The sequence below is a fragment of the Dichomitus squalens genome (genome assembly GCF_000275845.1).
Source record: "Dichomitus squalens LYAD-421 SS1 unplaced genomic scaffold DICSQscaffold_10, whole genome shotgun sequence".
Taxonomy (NCBI): Eukaryota; Fungi; Basidiomycota; class Agaricomycetes; order Polyporales; family Polyporaceae; genus Dichomitus; species Dichomitus squalens.
This window is the reverse complement of record NW_006766892.1, coordinates 803996-821270: the sequence shown is the minus strand read 5'-3', so window position 1 is coordinate 821270 and position 17275 is coordinate 803996. Positions and strand designations below refer to the sequence as shown.

General features: G+C 57.5%; 7 protein-coding genes across 7 annotated transcripts; 4 read left to right on the top strand and 3 right to left on the bottom strand.

The window, feature by feature from the left end:
- Positions 1-994: 994 nt before the first annotated feature.
- DICSQDRAFT_58357 (PR-1-like protein) lies at positions 995-1736 on the top strand (the record flags this gene model as incomplete). Its single annotated transcript, XM_007365030.1, has 2 exons — positions 995-1475; positions 1534-1736. The coding sequence occupies 2 exons, from the start codon at positions 995-997 to the stop codon at positions 1734-1736; spliced, it is 684 nt and encodes a 227-aa protein (XP_007365092.1).
- Positions 1737-2960: 1224 nt separating this feature from the next.
- DICSQDRAFT_104880 (uncharacterized protein) lies at positions 2961-5741 on the bottom strand (the record flags this gene model as incomplete). The annotated part of the gene is made up of 6 exons (XM_007365029.1): positions 2961-3115; positions 3173-4199; positions 4265-5103; positions 5160-5193; positions 5257-5294; positions 5351-5741. 6 exons carry the CDS (start codon positions 5739-5741, stop codon positions 3012-3014), a joined length of 2433 nt encoding a protein of 810 aa, XP_007365091.1. The 3' UTR covers positions 2961-3011.
- A 929-nt stretch (positions 5742-6670) lies between these two features.
- On the top strand, positions 6671-10114 carry DICSQDRAFT_58321 (uncharacterized protein; the record flags this gene model as incomplete). Its single annotated transcript, XM_007365028.1, has 14 exons — positions 6671-6947; positions 7009-7077; positions 7138-7223; positions 7284-7373; positions 7430-7606; positions 7662-7715; positions 7767-7844; positions 7897-7912; positions 7967-8053; positions 8168-8325; positions 8380-9564; positions 9620-9797; positions 9854-9953; positions 10012-10114. 14 exons carry the CDS (start codon positions 6671-6673, stop codon positions 10112-10114), a joined length of 2658 nt encoding a protein of 885 aa, XP_007365090.1.
- Positions 10115-10689: 575 nt separating this feature from the next.
- On the top strand, positions 10690-11298 carry DICSQDRAFT_58362 (uncharacterized protein; the record flags this gene model as incomplete). Its single annotated transcript, XM_007365027.1, has 4 exons — positions 10690-10773; positions 10832-10857; positions 10975-11003; positions 11063-11298. The coding sequence occupies 4 exons, from the start codon at positions 10690-10692 to the stop codon at positions 11296-11298; spliced, it is 375 nt and encodes a 124-aa protein (XP_007365089.1).
- A 380-nt stretch (positions 11299-11678) lies between these two features.
- DICSQDRAFT_58486 (nucleotide-binding domain-containing protein) lies at positions 11679-13238 on the top strand (the record flags this gene model as incomplete). The annotated part of the gene is made up of 3 exons (XM_007365026.1): positions 11679-12052; positions 12161-12355; positions 12419-13238. The coding sequence occupies 3 exons, from the start codon at positions 11679-11681 to the stop codon at positions 13236-13238; spliced, it is 1389 nt and encodes a 462-aa protein (XP_007365088.1).
- A 933-nt stretch (positions 13239-14171) lies between these two features.
- DICSQDRAFT_58511 (isochorismatase family hydrolase) lies at positions 14172-14976 on the bottom strand (the record flags this gene model as incomplete). Its single annotated transcript, XM_007365025.1, has 2 exons — positions 14172-14807; positions 14884-14976. The coding sequence occupies 2 exons, from the start codon at positions 14974-14976 to the stop codon at positions 14172-14174; spliced, it is 729 nt and encodes a 242-aa protein (XP_007365087.1).
- A 304-nt stretch (positions 14977-15280) lies between these two features.
- Positions 15281-17024, bottom strand: DICSQDRAFT_169409 (AFG1-like ATPase; the record flags this gene model as incomplete). The annotated part of the gene is made up of 9 exons (XM_007365024.1): positions 15281-15415; positions 15477-15587; positions 15658-15674; positions 15732-16073; positions 16125-16234; positions 16283-16368; positions 16427-16732; positions 16789-16955; positions 17015-17024. 9 exons carry the CDS (start codon positions 17022-17024, stop codon positions 15281-15283), a joined length of 1284 nt encoding a protein of 427 aa, XP_007365086.1.
- Positions 17025-17275: the final 251 nt, after the last annotated feature.

Genomic DNA, 17275 nt, shown 5'->3' with positions numbered 1-17275 from the left:
GTTCTCCATATTCATAATATTGAACGCCTGAGTGTGCCTCTGGGTTGACTCTCGCGACTCCAAAGTGAGAACATACGACATCCTCTGAACTGATGGCCCTCGTCCGCATGACTTCTTGTCGTGCATGTGGCTGAACAACTAGGATTGAAGCACTTGTCGAGAGTCATCATTCGCACCTCAGGCCTCAGGCCTCGACCCTTGGAGACTGTTGCAGATCCCGTCGCATACAAGCCCCTAGCTGAGGCGCCGCCACCAATCACTTGGACGTGGACGTGGACGTGGACGGATTATACAAGCTAGATATGGATGACAAAGCTGCAAAGCCTCTTCCATGGCTCTTCGTCTATGTATTGGTTAACAGCCGGACTCAACAGTCCATGCCGCCCAACGCCGCACATCTGTGCCTGGCACTGCCTACACCGCTCATAATAGCAAACGGACATGACAACTGGCGCCAACGTCGTTCCTTCGTCTCTTTCCCTCCCCTTCGTTCTCGAGCGGACTGCTCTGTACTAAGCCGTTCCGGTGGACTTCACTCCTTCGTCCTACCGTTGTAAATCTAGCCAACCTTCGTTCTTACAACCTCGCTTGTTCTCAGTATGAAGCTAGCGTTCGGTAACTTGCTCTTGGTGATTACATTCGGGACGGTGGCGGCGGCGGTTCCCGCGAGGCTTCCCGACGGTACGCCCTCTAGCGAGCATCGATACAAATGTGCTTGGACAACTGATCGCTCAGCACAGACCCCATTTCTATCGCTTCAGGGCAGCCAAGTCCCCCGATCTCTGGGCCCTCGACTGTGCCCGTGCCTCCGTCAAGCACTGCGTCAGGGCCATCGGTTGGGAGCACCTCGCTTCCTGGTTCCTCTAGCGCCTCAGCGTTCTCCAGTGTTGGCCCTACATCAATTACTTCCACCGAGGACGCTCCTAAGACCAGCTCTGTCCCCTCGTCCTCCGAGACGCAGTCCTCCAATTCGTCGACCATCTTCTCTTCTACGATGATTTCGTCTACCGATACGCTCACCGCCTCTTCTGATGCGCCGACCACTGCGGCCCAGCAATCCACCCTCACGTCTTCGGCTGCATCTATTACGGTATCCTCGGACGTACCGTCAGCCACGTCTTCGAGTGTAACGCCTACCACTTCTTCGAGCGTACCACCCACCACTTCTTCGAACGTACCACCTACCACTCAGCCCAAGCCTTCAAGCTCGACCTCGAGCGCTGCGGCTTCACAGCCGACGTCGCCTCAGGTTGACCAGCAGACCTACCTTGACTTACACAATAACTTACGCAGCCAGGTTGGTATGCCAGATCTCCAGTGGTCAGATGACCTCGCAGCGAAGGCGCAGAGTTACGCGGAACAGTGCCAATTGAAGCACTCCGATGGTGCTCTTGGTCCCGTCGGCGAGAACCTCGCGGCCGCAACCGGATCATTCGATGCACTGCAAGCTGTAGAGTTGTTCGTTCAGGACCAATGTGCGTTGTGTGGTAGCATGCGAACCTAAGGGTAGTATTGACGCGCAATTATCCACAGTCGCATTCAACCCCATCCAGCTCAATTTGAACCACTATACGCAAGTCATCTGGAGGTCTACGACGCAGTTGGGATGTGGTATGGCCACTTGCGGCAACATCTTCCCCGGGGACGGTGATGCCACATATCACGTTTGCTTGTATGATCCCGTCGGCAATATCGTTGGGGAGGAAACGTTAGTTCATACTGTGTTTGTATGCTAGGAAAAAGACCACTCATCTTCTGCGCAGACTCAACCTTCCTCACTTCTAAATCAGCCTATCCATAGGCACCAACGTCTCACACAGGGCTCACTGGAGTGAAGTCCTTGTCACTCGGAGGGCGGACGCCCATTATTTTGGTCTATTTATCGTCTCTGCCTCGGGTTTGGCAGGGGCATTCTTTATCATTATCCCGCGTGGGCTGGATTTGATGCACACTACTGCGCGGCAATGTGCTACACTTATGTCCCTGTCGCTCTAGCATCTATTGCTCTCGGATGACTTGCTTTGAGTCTACGTATCTATGCTGTCGATCGTCTAGTATCGTGTTACCTAGTGATGAATCGAACTGTTGTGCTTTTGTCAGATGTGCTGGACGAGTCCTGCGGACCGTTCGGCGTGTTCGGACTTGAACGGAGGACCGTACGTGGCGGCGTTAATACTGGGAGAATGGCCGCCTGCCTGACCGTGCATCCCGAGCCGTCAGGAGCCCCACCTTGGACTAGAGGACCTCACCAAACGCGATCATGCACCGGTGGGAGATACGAGATCTGACTGTGAATCTCATTGAATTATGCTGCAGATTGATCGGAGGCAATTACAGCAGTAGGAGACACGTACGCCCGATCCGTTCCTGATCCCGTGCGGCTGCTTCATTGTCTCGTGGCAGGTATTATATATTAGGTTCGACCCTGATCGGGCCTCGGTGTGTCGACGGTGCCTCCGACTCCTACGGAGATGACTTGAAACTGAAACCACCGCGGCAGCGCTTGGCAACCTTCTATCAGTGTGGCTGCTATACCAAATTGATACTAACGACAGCGCCTTGAGATCACTGGCCTTGGACATCCATGATAGACCCTCACTCACGCGATGGTCTTTGTAGTATAGCGAGAGTTTCATCTGTGTTGGGCGGTCAGACTAGCGTCGGAACGCAGACGCTGCATAGCGCTACTCGAAGCTTCTGACCTAGGCTTTGTTGATCCCCGGAAGTGCATCGTGTGCCTGGGTAGCTCGCGAGGAAGCAGGAGCCGCCTCGTGTCCCCCTAGTCCTAGTTCAGCCTTGAACACAAATTAAGGGCCAGATTCGCCCTGTTCGCATGGGAAACGTGCGTGGGCAGTGTTGGACGTTGGTTTACGGGGCTCCGCCTAGTGTACGAAGAATATCACTGATTTTGCACACGAGGCGCATGCGTAGATCGATCGTGGATGTGAATAGGATGCCTGCAGGGATACATGTTTCGACTTTGTAAGACGGGGACGAGATGACGTTGCGACTCAGAGAACCTGCGCTGCAAACTCGTGAATGCCCAGTTGTTTCAACGCATCTTCGTGAACAAGCATGAACAAATCCTTTCCACCTCCGACTGAGGTATCCGTCACTGAAACAGAAGATGAGGGGCTTTGAAGGATTTATCCGAAGAGGACGAGAGACTTACGCCATAACGCCGCCCTCAACCACGGGACCGCCTTTGCATGATCATGCAAGTTCAGGTACGTGCACGCCATCCGAAGCATCATCCCAGAAGGCTCAAGAAAACTTGTCACCGTCGGGATACGATCGCTTCCAACGGGCAATTCGTTCTGGCCCCTGCTACTCTCCTCCGCAACGTCGAATCCAAGGCACCGCAGAGCTTCCATGTCCGCCTGCAACGATTCCTTCAGCAAGCGAGGATCACCAGACGTCCGCTGTTTCTCCGCGACGATGTGGAGCGCGAGGGCGTGCATGGGTCGGATGGGACCCCGCGTGGGCGCGAATGTCTTTCGCACGTCCTCCTCAAATTGCTGAGCTTCTAGCAGGGATGCCGGGAGCAGCCGACGAGAGAGAACTCGTTCGTTGAGCTCTTGGCGACGCCGGAGTTGCTCGTCGCCGTCCTTCCGATCCTCCTCGCACAGCCAGCACGTGCAATGTTCGAGCATGTGCTTCTTGAGGACGGACTGACGGGCGAAGTACGACTCCTCGACGCTGTATGGGATCGTGATCTCTGTACCCGCTGGGACGGGTTCCGCAGCGCGGATGATCATGACATCACCGATGCAGTACCAAATCGCGTTCGCGACGCAGGAGTGGTTAAAGAGCGATGCGAGAGGGTAGAGGCCGGTAGGCTTCGCCTCTTGAGCCATCTGTTTATCTTCGAGGCGGAGAGGACAGAAGTTGTTGTAGGTGCATATCGCTTCGAGTTGCGCTATGTCTATGTCGATGGAGGGCGAGAAGGGATCTACTGCGACTGCGGGGCCAAGAGGTGGGGGATAAGAGCCAGGGGGAGAGGGGTGGTCCGGACCCGCGTACAGATGATACACCTGGTCACGCAGGTCGGGGTTCCCGTATAGTTTCTCAATGATGGCGGCCATGAGCACGGCGTCGGTCCTCTCCTTGGAGATATTGGAGATGAGGTCGAGGGTTATGACGATCTTGTCCTGGGGGAGATCAGCGGCGTATGCGGATGCGAAGGGCTTGGCTACAAGCTACAAAGTGTGTGTGCGACGTGAGCGGTGCATCGTAGCTCTGGGATGGGGGACGGGCGACGTACGAGTAGTTCACCTGTATGGATGGCCCTTTTGGCGACGACTCCTCGACCACCGCCGCGATTTGTCATCTGAGATATCTCCATTGGTCCCATGTAATCGGCAACATCGAGTCGGATATCTTTCGCTGCCTTGCGGAACAGCGAGGCCCAGTCGTACTGACCGGTTTGGCGCTCCGCACGCCTCGCCCGGCATCTGGCAATCCAGGGCGCTGCGGCAGAATCTTCTGGATGGCGCGCATGCCACCTGGCGACGTTTTCTTCTGCCTCGGCATATTCTCCTCTGCCGTATTGTGCCTTCGCTAGACGGAAGATGGTTTTGTCCGAAAGCGCGTCCGGGAGACCTGTAGCCGAGAGGACACGCAGTGTGTCATAAGCTGCACCTGAGTAGTACTCCAAACGGATGTAGACCTCTGCCCTGTTCGAGCGGACGACGGCTGCCTGGGGGTCCATAACAAGGCCCCGCGAGTATGCCCATGCAGCAAGGAACCATTGGTTCGAATTGAAGTAGGCGTTTCCACGTTGTCGCCATGCGTCGAGAGTCGCGGGCTCGGTGGGCGACTTGGGGACCGCAGGGCCGGTCGTCCAGGTCACGCGGCGGAGGAGAGGACTGCTGGGGACGACGAACGTGAGGTCGGAGGGAGTATCAACCCTGACGATCGGACGGTCGCCTTGCATGGGTGCCTTGAAGGTGGGCTCGCGAATAGCAAGGACAGTCCCAATGGGGAACAACGCATCGAGGTGTTCCAGAGAACAGTCGAAAGTAGCGGGGAAATTGTAGATGGATAGGTCGTGTACTCGGCCATCGATGTCCTCGACCACCGTCTGGATTGCTACGATGCGGGCTGGGGGAGGAGTTGGTATATGGGGGCTAAATGGAGAGATAGTAGGGACGCACAACATGGAGCGACGATGCGGCAAAGGAGATATTTTCCCTGGTTGTTGCCAACAAATCAGCAGATTGTAGGCACTATAGAAGCCGCAGACAGCGCACGTACAACATGTGCGCGACGCACGAGCATCCCGGCGAAGGTCACTAGGGGCACCTTGGTCAACGAGGAAGAGAAAGTAGCGGATCGTGGCAGGACGTACCAGGCTCCAAGCGTTCAATGGGGGTCGCACTCGAATGCTTCGAAAAGCCGACGATGGTGGTAAAGATCGGAATGCCGGAGGCTGCTCTGTCGCGACGAGCGGCCTCCTCAAGCGCTGCACGACGGTCAACTTGCTCAGAAATCAGGGAGCTCGGGTCGATGGGGAGCGCTGGTTCAGGAGGGATTTGGCGGTCCTCCTCGAACCAAGCCTTGTAGGCCCTGATGTACTGGACAGTCTCTTCCTCTGTCATCCCTGGGTGAAATTGAGGCGGAGCTCTCCGACGGGGAGGTCCATTGCCCGGCGGGGTCGGGGAGCCGTCCTGCTGAGCGCGCGAGTTGTCCGGAGACAGGCGACGTTGGCGTGTAAGCTCTGAGAGTAAATTACTATCCATGAGGGAGAGTATGCGGGGGGATGGACAGGGATCACGCTGGGAGGTCGCGACCTTTTCTCATGGAGGACTCATGGGGTGCACGAGTGCCAAGCCGGGTCCACAAAAGCAAGGTTTCGAGGCTCTCTATGTCCTCCAAAGACCCCCAAAAGATTCCCCGACGGAGAGGGAAGCTTATGTTGGCGCGAGTGGGTCCTCATATTTGGGCGGCCCATCTCCCAAGGTTTCGAACGAACATGCCTCACTTACTCTCTAGTCTCTCACCAGTACCTATCGCGGCAACATCTGCAGCGAGTCAATTTATGAGCCAACTCGATTGAGGTGACGATCTTCGCCGAGAGGTGCAGCCCCCTGCTCCGGTATCCGAGGATAGATTCCAGAAGAGGGATGAGAAGGCCACGCAGAACCACGGAAGACGCGCGTCTGGATTTCTAGCGGAGCCTCGTCAGTTTTTGCACGATACGGGTTACCCATGGACCACGTACGTACGATACAGGTCTTTGGGCGGGACAGGGCTGAACTCTTAGTCCAGCCATCACCGGCAATACATGCGACGCGCCAGACACGGCGGCCTGTCGACCTATATTTTTAGCACCCTGATCGTACAGCTTAAGTTGCTGCCATGACTTTAACGATGTTCCACAACGGCCGTGTACCAGAGAAGCCGTCTCGAGTCACGGATGTGGTCAGACATATGTTCTGTTTTGGCGTGGAACGTCACCTGAATCCGAGTACAGAAACCATGATCGCATCACGGAATACTGGGCGTTCTGGTTAGGGTTCTGTTGACATCACCGCCTATCTGATCAGCGCTACGTCTAACTCTGATCACACGAGGCTTTGCTCCCGTTCGACGGCAACTTGCTTCTGGCTTCGAATGTGAACCCCCGGTTAAACTTTCACCTGCTCTCGCAAGCTACAGAGGACATGCAATGCTCGCTACTGGCGCGGCCACAAATGCAGGCAACGTATCCCACATCACATCGCTGCCTCCGTCAACCAAGACCAAGTTGCGCTCAGCACAAATCTTGACTTCGTTGCCTCAGCTGGTGTCAGAACTCGTTCAAAACTCTCTGGATGCAGGCGCAAGAAACATTGAAATATCCATAGACCCTGAAGACTGGGAGTGCTGGGTACGCGACGACGGCACCGGTATATCCCGCGATGGACTCGCCGTGTTGGCAAGTGGGCCCGAAGCAGGACGTTATGGTGGGTACTATGGTCGTCTGTGAAGTAGTCGAAGGAGTCTGTGGCGCTGAAGGTATATCAGGCACATCTAAGGCATACAATACTGCGTCGTCGTTAGATGAAGTGAATAATTTTGGGTTCCGCGGCGAAGGTATTGCGACCTTTTCGATTTGGAGGCATTCATGGCCTTACAAAGGGCTCTTGCTTCTAGCACTGGCTTCGATTGCCAACTTATGCTGCCTGGAAATCACTTCGCGGACAAAGGAGTCAAGTGAAAGTTGGACTGTGATTATGAAGGTGTGCTAGACTCGCATGCTATTACAGCCTATATGACTGACTGGGAGCTGCGAGTGATAGGGTGGCCAAACACTATATACAGGCCCATCGACACGGTGGCGGAGAGAGACATCTGGCACAGTGGTTTCTGTGCGGGACGCCTTTTACAATGTCCGCTAACTGCTTTTGCTGCGCATATAGATGATTTGTAACTCTGTTTTATACAGCTGCCGATACGCAGAAAGGCTCATCCGAATTGTGCAAGGACAGTCGAACTCGTACGAAAGGACGTCGAAGCGCTCGCCCTAGTCTTCCCTGACATATGTTTCGCGATGGAGAATGTACAGAAGACGAAAGATGCCACACGAGCCAAAGCCAAGACTCGTTTGCTGACAGTGCCCAAAGTAGGAAACCGTATCAACCTACTATGCCGTGTTCACGTCGTATGCTGATGACCAGACTTCATCTTCATTATTGACGTTTCGCCATCTATATGGCAAAGCGCTTGCTACAGTGAGTTCAAATTGTAATAACATCGAGGAAGTGCACATTTACGCTAGGTAGCATGTCGAAGAAATTGATCAAAGCTACGCCGAAATGAACCTGGAAGGTTTTGTGTCTCTCGATGGCGCATATTCAAAGGTGAATAGTTCATAAACGTTGAAATCCGGCAATGGCTTAGTCCTTAACCCAGGCATACCAATTCCTCTGTACGCTACGCATATGCCCCCCTGTCTGCTACGCTTCTCATAGTCCCGTGGCAGACATCAACCGACATCCCCTGGAGACGTGTAGCCTGCATCGCAGCGTGGAAGGCATCTTCGCTCGCACCTCCTTCTACAAGCACGTACGTGTGAATTGCTTGCAGTATAGCATGCGTCTGGTATTGATCTCGCGCAAGGCATACAACGAGTATGGGGCTACGGAGGGACCTCGCTCCAGTGCGCTTTTCCGCATACATGCAGGCAGGCAAACCATACTCATGCTCACACATCTCCGTTCGGCAGGTCGCCGCTCACCACGCAAGGTTGAGAAGAAACCAGTCTATGTCCTTAACTTGACTATTCCGCCCAGATTCATCGACAACACCGTCGAACCCTCCAAGGCAGCTGTTCAACTTCAGGTACTATCGTTGACAACAGGGCACGGTCCATGACTCGCTGACTCGGGATCGTAGAACTCTGCATCCGCGACGGCTTTTCTCTCCTCCGTCGTGGAATCCGTCTTGATTCGACATGGGTTCCTCCCACGACGACCTCAGAAGCCTGTGCTCAATCCTGGAAAGCCGTCCCCGCGGAAGAAACGGAAGTTGACTCATGTCGGAGTATCGGATCGGAGTGGAACCTCGGTCGCGCACCATCTCAACCGCTCCTCGTCCCAACCTGTTCTTGTTCCCACACGCACCGACGGGCTTCTGTGGCATGAATCAGCGCCCGAAATTCTAGATCCAAGTGACGGAGGGTTGATAGTGGGGGAAAGCGAAGATGCCCCTGATATCACGTGGAAAAACCCCGCAACAGGAGAGGTCTTCGTCGTGGACGCACGCACTGGCAATTCGTTTCCGCAGCACATCGCCGCAGGTGCCTCAAGCGACGCTGTTTCCGGAGGCCCACTAACACGGGCGCGACTATCCCTCGGAGGTTTTGATGCAGCCAAGACATCCGCCGCACCGGGCTGGATCTCCAACGCCCTCGAGGCCAATGATGCATACAAGCTGGTGGAGCGGAAGATTCCAGTGCTGGGTCCCTCTATCGAATTCGCTCAGCGACGGGTCTCCGAGCGTTGCTCTGAAGGTGTAAGCATACGCAAGTACGCCCATCCTCAGCCGTTTTCCCAACTCTGGGATGGGTCAAACCTAACCCGGTTCAGCAAGGACGACTTGCGCGGGGCCCGGATTCTCGGACAGGTAGACCGGAAATTCATCGCATGCGTCTTCTCGACGACTACCGACAACGAAACTGAACCGACGGATATCCAGCGTGAAGGCGGGGGTGCCCTTGTCTTGATCGACCAGCATGCCGCGGACGAGCGGATTCGAGTGGAGCGTTTCCTTCGCGGATTATGCGAAGGATTTCTTTCACACCCTTGCCGACCCGTGCCCATAAGGTCCGAGCGCGACGTCCTCGAAGGTGGCGTGCGGACAAGGAAACTCGACCCCCCCGTACAGATTTTGTTGACAGGACCCGAAGCGGAGCGAATAGCAGGATCGCATGATGTTCGCAAGGTATTCAATCGATGGGGCCTGGCCTTCTCCGTTCCCTCGGCGCCTAGCACGAATGCCCTTGCCGCAGATAGTGGAGCCGAGCATGCTTCGTACGTCCAGGTTCCGGTGGGTGCAGTGCCCGAAGTGGTCGCGGATAAGGTGCGTTCAGTGATGTCTCGCGCCATGGGAGGTTGTCTTATGTGTTGCCCGGCAGCTTCTTACAGGGGAGGAGCTGCGCGATCTCGTAAGGGGCTTCCTCGCAAGGCTCGAGTCGGACGGCATCTTGGAGGTGATGAGCCTACGTGAGGACGACGATGTCTCAAACTGGCAGAAGGCCCTGCGATGGTGTCCACGAGAACTGGTCGAGCTGATCAATTCTAAAGCTTGTCGAGGTATAGGACTATTCTATCTGCCTTCTGTGGCGATAGCGCTGATACCTTGGCATCAGGTGCGATCATGTTCAACGACACGCTGACCTTCGAACAGTGCAAAGCGCTGGTCGCGAAGCTCTGCGAAACGGATTTGCCGTTTCAGTGCGCGCACGGGAGGTGAGAGAAGCACAGTCTGTATTGTTTGCATAAACAGGCTGAGAAATGGTGCCCGAAGGCCTTCATTGGTGCCATTGGTTGACACGAGCGGTGCGAGGAACATGGCGGGCTTGCGACCGGGACCGGGCATCGATTGGGGCGAGTTCATGAGGCATCGGTGACTGGGTCATGGATGGAGTCACACCAGGGTGTGGCACATCGTGTCCCATCGCAAATCCATCGCAATCAGAGCCACTGCAGGATGATCACTTCGTTGGGCGTCCCATCGCAGTCCCCTTTGGAAGGTTTGACAAAACCGTGTTAATTGCTTATTACATTCGTTGTGCAGGGTGCGGCTGGCGTGAAGATAAAGTTGGGACGAGGAGAGACATGGTTGCCTCAACGTGGCTCAGGTCACGATGCCTCTACGATGGGACACGTCGTCCTATAGTTCAATGCCCCTGGTGTTAGAGAATAACGTATGCGGAGCCGCGGGCAACCCTAGGAGTCATAGAGCAGCGTAGGCGGGACCGGGTATCCCTAGGCTACGTAGTACGATAGACGACCGTAGAACAAGGCATCGATGGCCTGGATGATGTCACGCGAGCAGCCCAGAGAGATGACGTCATGGCAAGAACGCGCCTCATATACCCCGTGCTCTGCGCTGCATACACTCACGCTCAAGTCGTATTTGCTCGCTACCAATTCCCTCTCACCTCGTCGCTTTTTTCCCACACACATCACCACTGCAAGCAACATGGGCCGCGAATTAACCAAGATCGTGTACAAGCCCTCCGTGGAGGCCCACGAAGAGTACATCGTCATCGTGAACCCCCAAGAGGTATGCCTCCCGTCATCTGTTTGGTGGACAGCTTAGAGATGTCGTTCTTTGCGCGCAGTACCAGCGATGGAAGGAGGGAGGTATGTCTTCACAGTCTTGCAGCCCCATCTACGCCGTCACTCACGCGATCACTCGCAGACACGTAAATACGCCGATGTGCCGCTACTCAGGTGCACGCCTGACTGACTGTAATCGATCCAGGACCATCCCATTAGCCGAGGTCGTCGACTGTGAGTGGCCCCGCTTGCCCCAAGCCTACTCGCTGCTGAGCTGGATCCGCCCCGATTAGCGTTTGACGTCTTCTGGTCGAACCAGGGAGCGCAGGGCATCCTCGGGCGCCCTTCGAAGCAGCAGCTCGAGAACGACTTTGGCACGTCGAAAGACGTCGACGTCGTCACCGAGATCTTGAACAAGGGCAAGCAGGAGTCTGGGAAGGGGATCAGGACCGGAGACGGGGTGGCGAATTTGAGCAAGGGCTCGTTCGCGGTCGATACCAAGGGCCGGCAGTCGAATACCGGCATCTGAGCTACTCGGTGCCAGCTGAGCTCGGGGGTGGAAGGACTTTTGAATGTGCAAACGCAGTGTATTTTGTATCATACGAGCGCGATCAGAAGCTGTGAGGATTCGCTTGGGACACGAGGAAGAGCGGGCATGACTTTGGATTCAAACGGATAGCGCCCGATGGGGATAGATTGGCGCTAGTGGGCAGGACGGTGAAGTCATTCGTTCTATACGGTTCGATGAGGATCGAAGGCCAAACAGGACGGCATGGGAGGAGGACGGAGGACGGCATGTTTGGGAGAGGACATGATGATGATACTTAACGTTCCATGGGCCGTGAGTCTGGGCTGTCTGCGTTGCACCCCCTTCCTGAACCTGCCCGAGGCTGCCTGCCATACACGAGAATGCCGACGACAGTGATTCTCGGTGCTGGCATCATCGGCCTCTCATCAGCCCACTTTCTCGCCCGCATTGCGCCCCCCGATCACAGAATCCACCTCGTCGACCCTGCCCCGGAGCTGTTCTCCTCCGCATCCGGAAAGGCCGCAGGCTTTCTCGCCAAGGACTGGTTTGCTCCCGCCGTCGCCTCCCTCGGCGCGCTCTCCTTCGACCTCCACCGCGCCCTCGCAGAAGAGCACAACGGCCGCGCGCGCTGGGGCTACTCCGAGTCCGTCTCCTACTCTCTTGACCACACCTATCACTCCGACGACTCGCATGCAGACGCGCCGACCCCCGCGCCCGCGTCTGTGCCCGCGAGCAGCGACCTTGGTGCCACCCCGTCTGAAAGCCCAATGCACCGTACCCAGGGGAGCGACACCCCGTCTCTGCTGGACGGAGTACCAGGCACCGAAGACCGTCACGGGGACCCTTCCGGACTTGACAGCAGTCTCGGACAGGGAGGCCTAGACTGGCTCCTCTGTGGCGCGAGTCGCGCAACTGCTGCCACCGACGGTCCGGATGCCGTAGAGAAAGCACCGTCCGAGAGCGCGCCCGCCTCAACCTCTCGCGATCTCCCTCAGTGGCTGCTCGCGAACCCGGGGGCGCTCGAGGTGTTATCCGACAGGACGTCGACCGCGCAGGTGTAAGTCCCCTCGCCCCGTCCTCGTCGCCCGCGCCCCGTCCTATATCAGCCTTCTTTATACAGGGTCCCACGCCGCTTGTGCGAGTTCCTGCTCGAGCAGTGTCTCGCCGCCGGCGTCACTCTCCACCACCCCGCGCGCGCGACCACGCTCGTCGAGGACGAGAGCGACCCAGGCGGCGCGAGGTGGCTCCGCATTGAGTACACCGTGCCCCCGCAGTCGGCCGCGCGCGCGGGGACCGTCGACATCCCGTGCGAGAACATCGTCATCGCCGCCGGATGCTGGACGCCGCGCGTGTACGCGACGCTCTTCCCGAACGCGAGCCGCATGCCGCGCATCGCGCACCTGGCGGGGTACTCGGCGACGCTCAGGACTAAGCACTGGCCGCCCCCCGCCGTGCCCGACGGCGCAGAGCGCGCTCCCGGCCCCTGCCACGCAGTGTTCACCGACGCGGCGGGGTTCGCGCCCGAGATCTTCTCCCGCGCGAACGGGGACGTCTGGCTGGGCGGCCTCAACCCGCCGCACACCGCGCTCCCGGCGCTGCCGACCGACGCGCACGCCGACCCCGCGGAGGTGGCCCGACTGCTCGCCGTCGGGCGCGCGCTGTGCGGGGACGACGTCGAGGTGCAGGGGCACGCGCTGTGCTTCCGGCCCGTGAGCGCGACGGGGCGCCCGATCATCGCGCGCATGCACGAGGCGGACCTCGGGGACGGGCTGAAGCCGCACGGACACGGGCGGTCTAAGGACGGGAGGGGCGGGGTGTTCGTCGCGACGGGCCACGGGCCGTGGGGGATCGCGCTGAGCCTGGGCACGGGGCGGGTCGTCGCGGAGATGGTGCTGGGCCGCGAGACGAGCGCGGACGTCGAGCAGCTGTCGCGGTGGTAAGTACTCGATCCGGTGACCGTGTCAGACGTCAGACGCAAGGCAAGGGCGCGCACCGTCTCCCCGTCGCGTACGTAGTTTCCTACACACCCGCGCTCCCTGCCTGTGCGTCCCTCCCGTCTTGGATGGTCCTTGATTGCGCTCTCGTCTTGCAGGACTGGGGTGCCCGACTCCGGCGCCCACGCTGCGACGCCGTGACTGCGCTGCGGGGTGCATCTGTGTGGTGAGAAGGTAGCGCGAGGCGGGAGTAGGTTTGTGGCCCCCTCTCTCGATGGACGACGATTGACTCGACGCTTCGCGCGTCTCCTCTCCATGGAGCGCCTTCCAGTTCGCGACGTTTTTCCCTACTGGCGTCGGTCCTCTTGTACTTGGCTCGTGTGATTCCCGTGGGCTCGAAAGAAATACGACAGGAGTGCGGCGGGAGGGCGAGAACCTATGCAGACGTGCGGGGAAATCTTTATGCTACCCTTATTCATCGATACAGACGTCTCGGACTCTTGACTATCGTTCTTGCGACTACTGTGGATGCCGGATCTTCTATGCATTGCTATCTACTCGACTAGCGTATGGTTCACTTCTTTGTATCTGCTCCAATCGCCGAATAGGATGCATTCGCGCTCATGGAGGTCTGAGTCGGCTTGCGCCTCCCGATCTGTTCTTGTTCATTTCCGAGTCTTGTTCGCGCAGATTCGCTTCTGGCATGATGCACAGTATATCCCCACTGTCGCATCCTGTGAACGCCAGAGTGCGTATATATGTATATGGCACGACGCTACATGGCGGTAGACTGCCGACAACCGCTAACTTGTGCCAATCCTTGTGTGTATCTGCAGTGTGAAAGTGAGGTTAGCGGGCTAACCTGACCGTAAGGTCATCAGTGACCGGACTTGCCCAAAAAGCCCACACGAAGCCCATGCAGACCCTCTCTGCCCGACGCTACGACGACAGCGCCTTGACGGACTCGACCTCCGGGCCATCGGCGTGCACGACCTCGACGCCCTCCGCCCGCATCTCCGCCACCGTCTCCGCCCACGCCCGGTCCCCGCCGACGCAGCGCGTGCCCTCCTCGACGACGTACGTCCTCCACCCGAGGCGCGCGCTGTCGAGCGCGGTGTTCTTCACGCAGTAGTCCCCCGCGAGCCCGACGACGAACACGTCCGTCGCGCGCGCCGCCGCGAGCTGCTCCGCGAGGTCGCTCACCGCGCTCGCGAGCGGCGGGTCGCGCAGCGGCGAGCGGAACGCGGAGTACATCTCCACGCGCGGCTCGCGGCCCTTGAGCACGACGTGGCCGACGCGCGCGGCGTCGAGCTCGGGCACGAGCGCGTTGCCGGGCGTCCCGACGACGCAGTGCGCCGGCCAGAGCCGCGTCTCGTACGTCTCGCGCGGGTTCGCGGGGTTCACGATCGTCGTCGTGGACACGAAGGGCTGCGCGCCCGGGTGGTTCGACGCGAAGGAGACGTGGTCGGGCGGGTGGTGGTCCTTGGTCGCGACCTTGAGCACGAAGGGCAGCTGGAGGAGGTCGTTGATGAGCGGGACGATGTCGCGTCCGCCCTCGACCGCCAACGCGCCCTCCTGCGCGGGAGGTGGACGTGTGTCAGAGCGGCTTTGGGGGCACCGATGGGGAGACGTGTGGACTGCACATACGTACGGGCGGGCAGAAGTCCTCCTGTATGTCGACGACCAGAAGCGCCGGCCGGAAAGGGGAAGCCCTCCCATCCGTTGTGTCAGCGCTGTGAGACATGATAGCAATTGTGGGACAGGGTGATGGTGGTAAGGATGAGGGTCGTGGTGTAATCACGATAACGGTCGATGTGTGGGGTGCAACTGGCAATGGTTTATATCATCCCAGTGGCCGCCTTCGCGCATCGCCGATAACGCGGTCGCACCTGGCAGAACAAACCTAGATTATGATTAGATACAGCGCGAGTGTTGTCCGGAAAATACGACATGCATACATCGACGCAGTAAACGAGTGTATGTAACTAGATGGTGCACCCGTATGTGACGTATATGAACGTGTGTGGTCCACAGCTAGGCCCCACAGGCTAGCGAGCACCCGCTGTCTCTGCCCACTCTTTGCTGCCCATCTGAACCAGCCGAGAGCAACACCGTGCGAACGCAAACAACTCTTCGTCACCGGTGAACATAGAACTGGCGCCGACCAAGTCGCTCGGGAGACCCTGTCGTGCCGAGGCCGTCAGTGTACTCGTTGATGCTACTGGATGGAACCACGATACGTACCAGATCATCCATGACACTTCGCATGTGGTCGGAGATCTCCCCTGCCTTACTGTTGGGATCGTCGGAGAATATTTGGTATATTGGCACCTCGGAAGACACGAACAGCTTCGTCTGGGAACGGTGTAGCACAGTACCATTCAGTCACTCTGAGCCTCGTAGCACTTTCCGAGCTAACACATACCTTACTCTCGTAGCAGGCTAGAAGAACGCTTGGTCAATGCAAAGCCGCGTGCAGAGACCGGAAAGATGACGTACCATCGATGAACGTGATGAACCTGCGTGCCATGTCCTTCTGGCTCAAGCCCATCTTCGGCACATCCACGACGAAAATCGTGCCAAAGTTCTTCGTGATCTCAATATAGTCTGCTGCGCTCATGGGCTTGCCGCAGAGGTCTGGGAAGCTGAACTTCGCCACAGTGCTTGAGCTCTCAGGCACGACAATTTCGCGACCCCAGGTGTGCAACTTGCGGTTGGGGATAACGGGGTCAGAGGGATCAGAGGTAAAAGCTCGGAAGACTTTCTCGACTTCTGCCCTATTCTCTGGGGTGAGAGGATCATAGTACACGTGCGATAGCGATCGAGGTATACGGCGGTAGTCTTCGAACACGTCAGCCAAGCCGCGAGCGACATCATCTGAATGCAACGTACCAGTTCCCGAATCGAGGTCCGTGACCTCGAAGCGTTCCTTCAGAAGCTCGATGCATGGTACGAAGCTGGATCGCTGAATGCCATTCTTGTAGAGGTCATCGGGATGACGACTGAGAGACATGAGACTAGGGTACCATATGTGGAGGGAAGATGCTCACTTTGATGTCATCACACAGACAACGCCATGGTTCAATAACCTCTCGAAGAGCTGTCGCAAGATCATTGCGTCTGCAATGTCAGTGACCTAGCGCACGCACCATTCAGCTCTGACCGCTTTGCAGGAGTAGGTGAGTTCGCCGCACCTGGAACTCGTCGAAGCACAGCACGTACGCCTCGGAGGCAAGGTCGCGAGCGACGGGCGCAATGGGGTCTCCTCCTGCGTGTCCAAGCTTCGCCTTCGCGGCATGTATACGTTTGTGCACGTCAATCATGAACGCATGGAAGTGCACGCGCCGCTTGCGGGTGATGTGTGAGGGTAGCGTGTTGTAGAAGAGGTCCATGAGCATGGTCTTGCCAGTGCCTACATCCCCGTAGAGATATAGACCCTTCGGCAAACCTTCTGGTGGTGTTATGGGTCCCTCCGATGGCTTCCCAAAGAAGCGAGAGAACTGAAAGACAAGCGGTTGTGAGTGCAAGCGACCCTCTGGAGATGGATTAAACGCACGAGTGATGGCGAAGGCGGCGAATGCGAGATATGGGGTGGTTTGTAGCGTAGAAGGTCGTCATGTAGCCGTTGTAGCTTTTCGATAATCCGCGTTTGATGATCATCGGGCCTTAATGTACCAGAATCTACAAGTCTACGATACTGCCCTAGCGGAGATTGTGCGGGGGCTAGAGGGGAGATGAGAGCGTTTCATGTAGAAATTCAATGCTACTCACCTGAAGCATACGAAGACTCATCTCTGACTGCTAATGCCCTGCCTCCACAATGGCTCTCCTCCTTCTGTGTTGCGATGGCGGAATAGTGTCGAGTTCTCGGGACAGTTGCCCGAGGCACTGGACGCGAGGAGGTGCGATGACGACCGAGCGCGCTAGACGGAGCTCTGCGGAGTATTGACGCAGAAACGCGTGGTCTCAACGTCGCCGGCCGCATAGAGTATATGATAACCAAGAAATGGTAGTTGACCGCGACAGCTAAGTGAAGAGGGCAG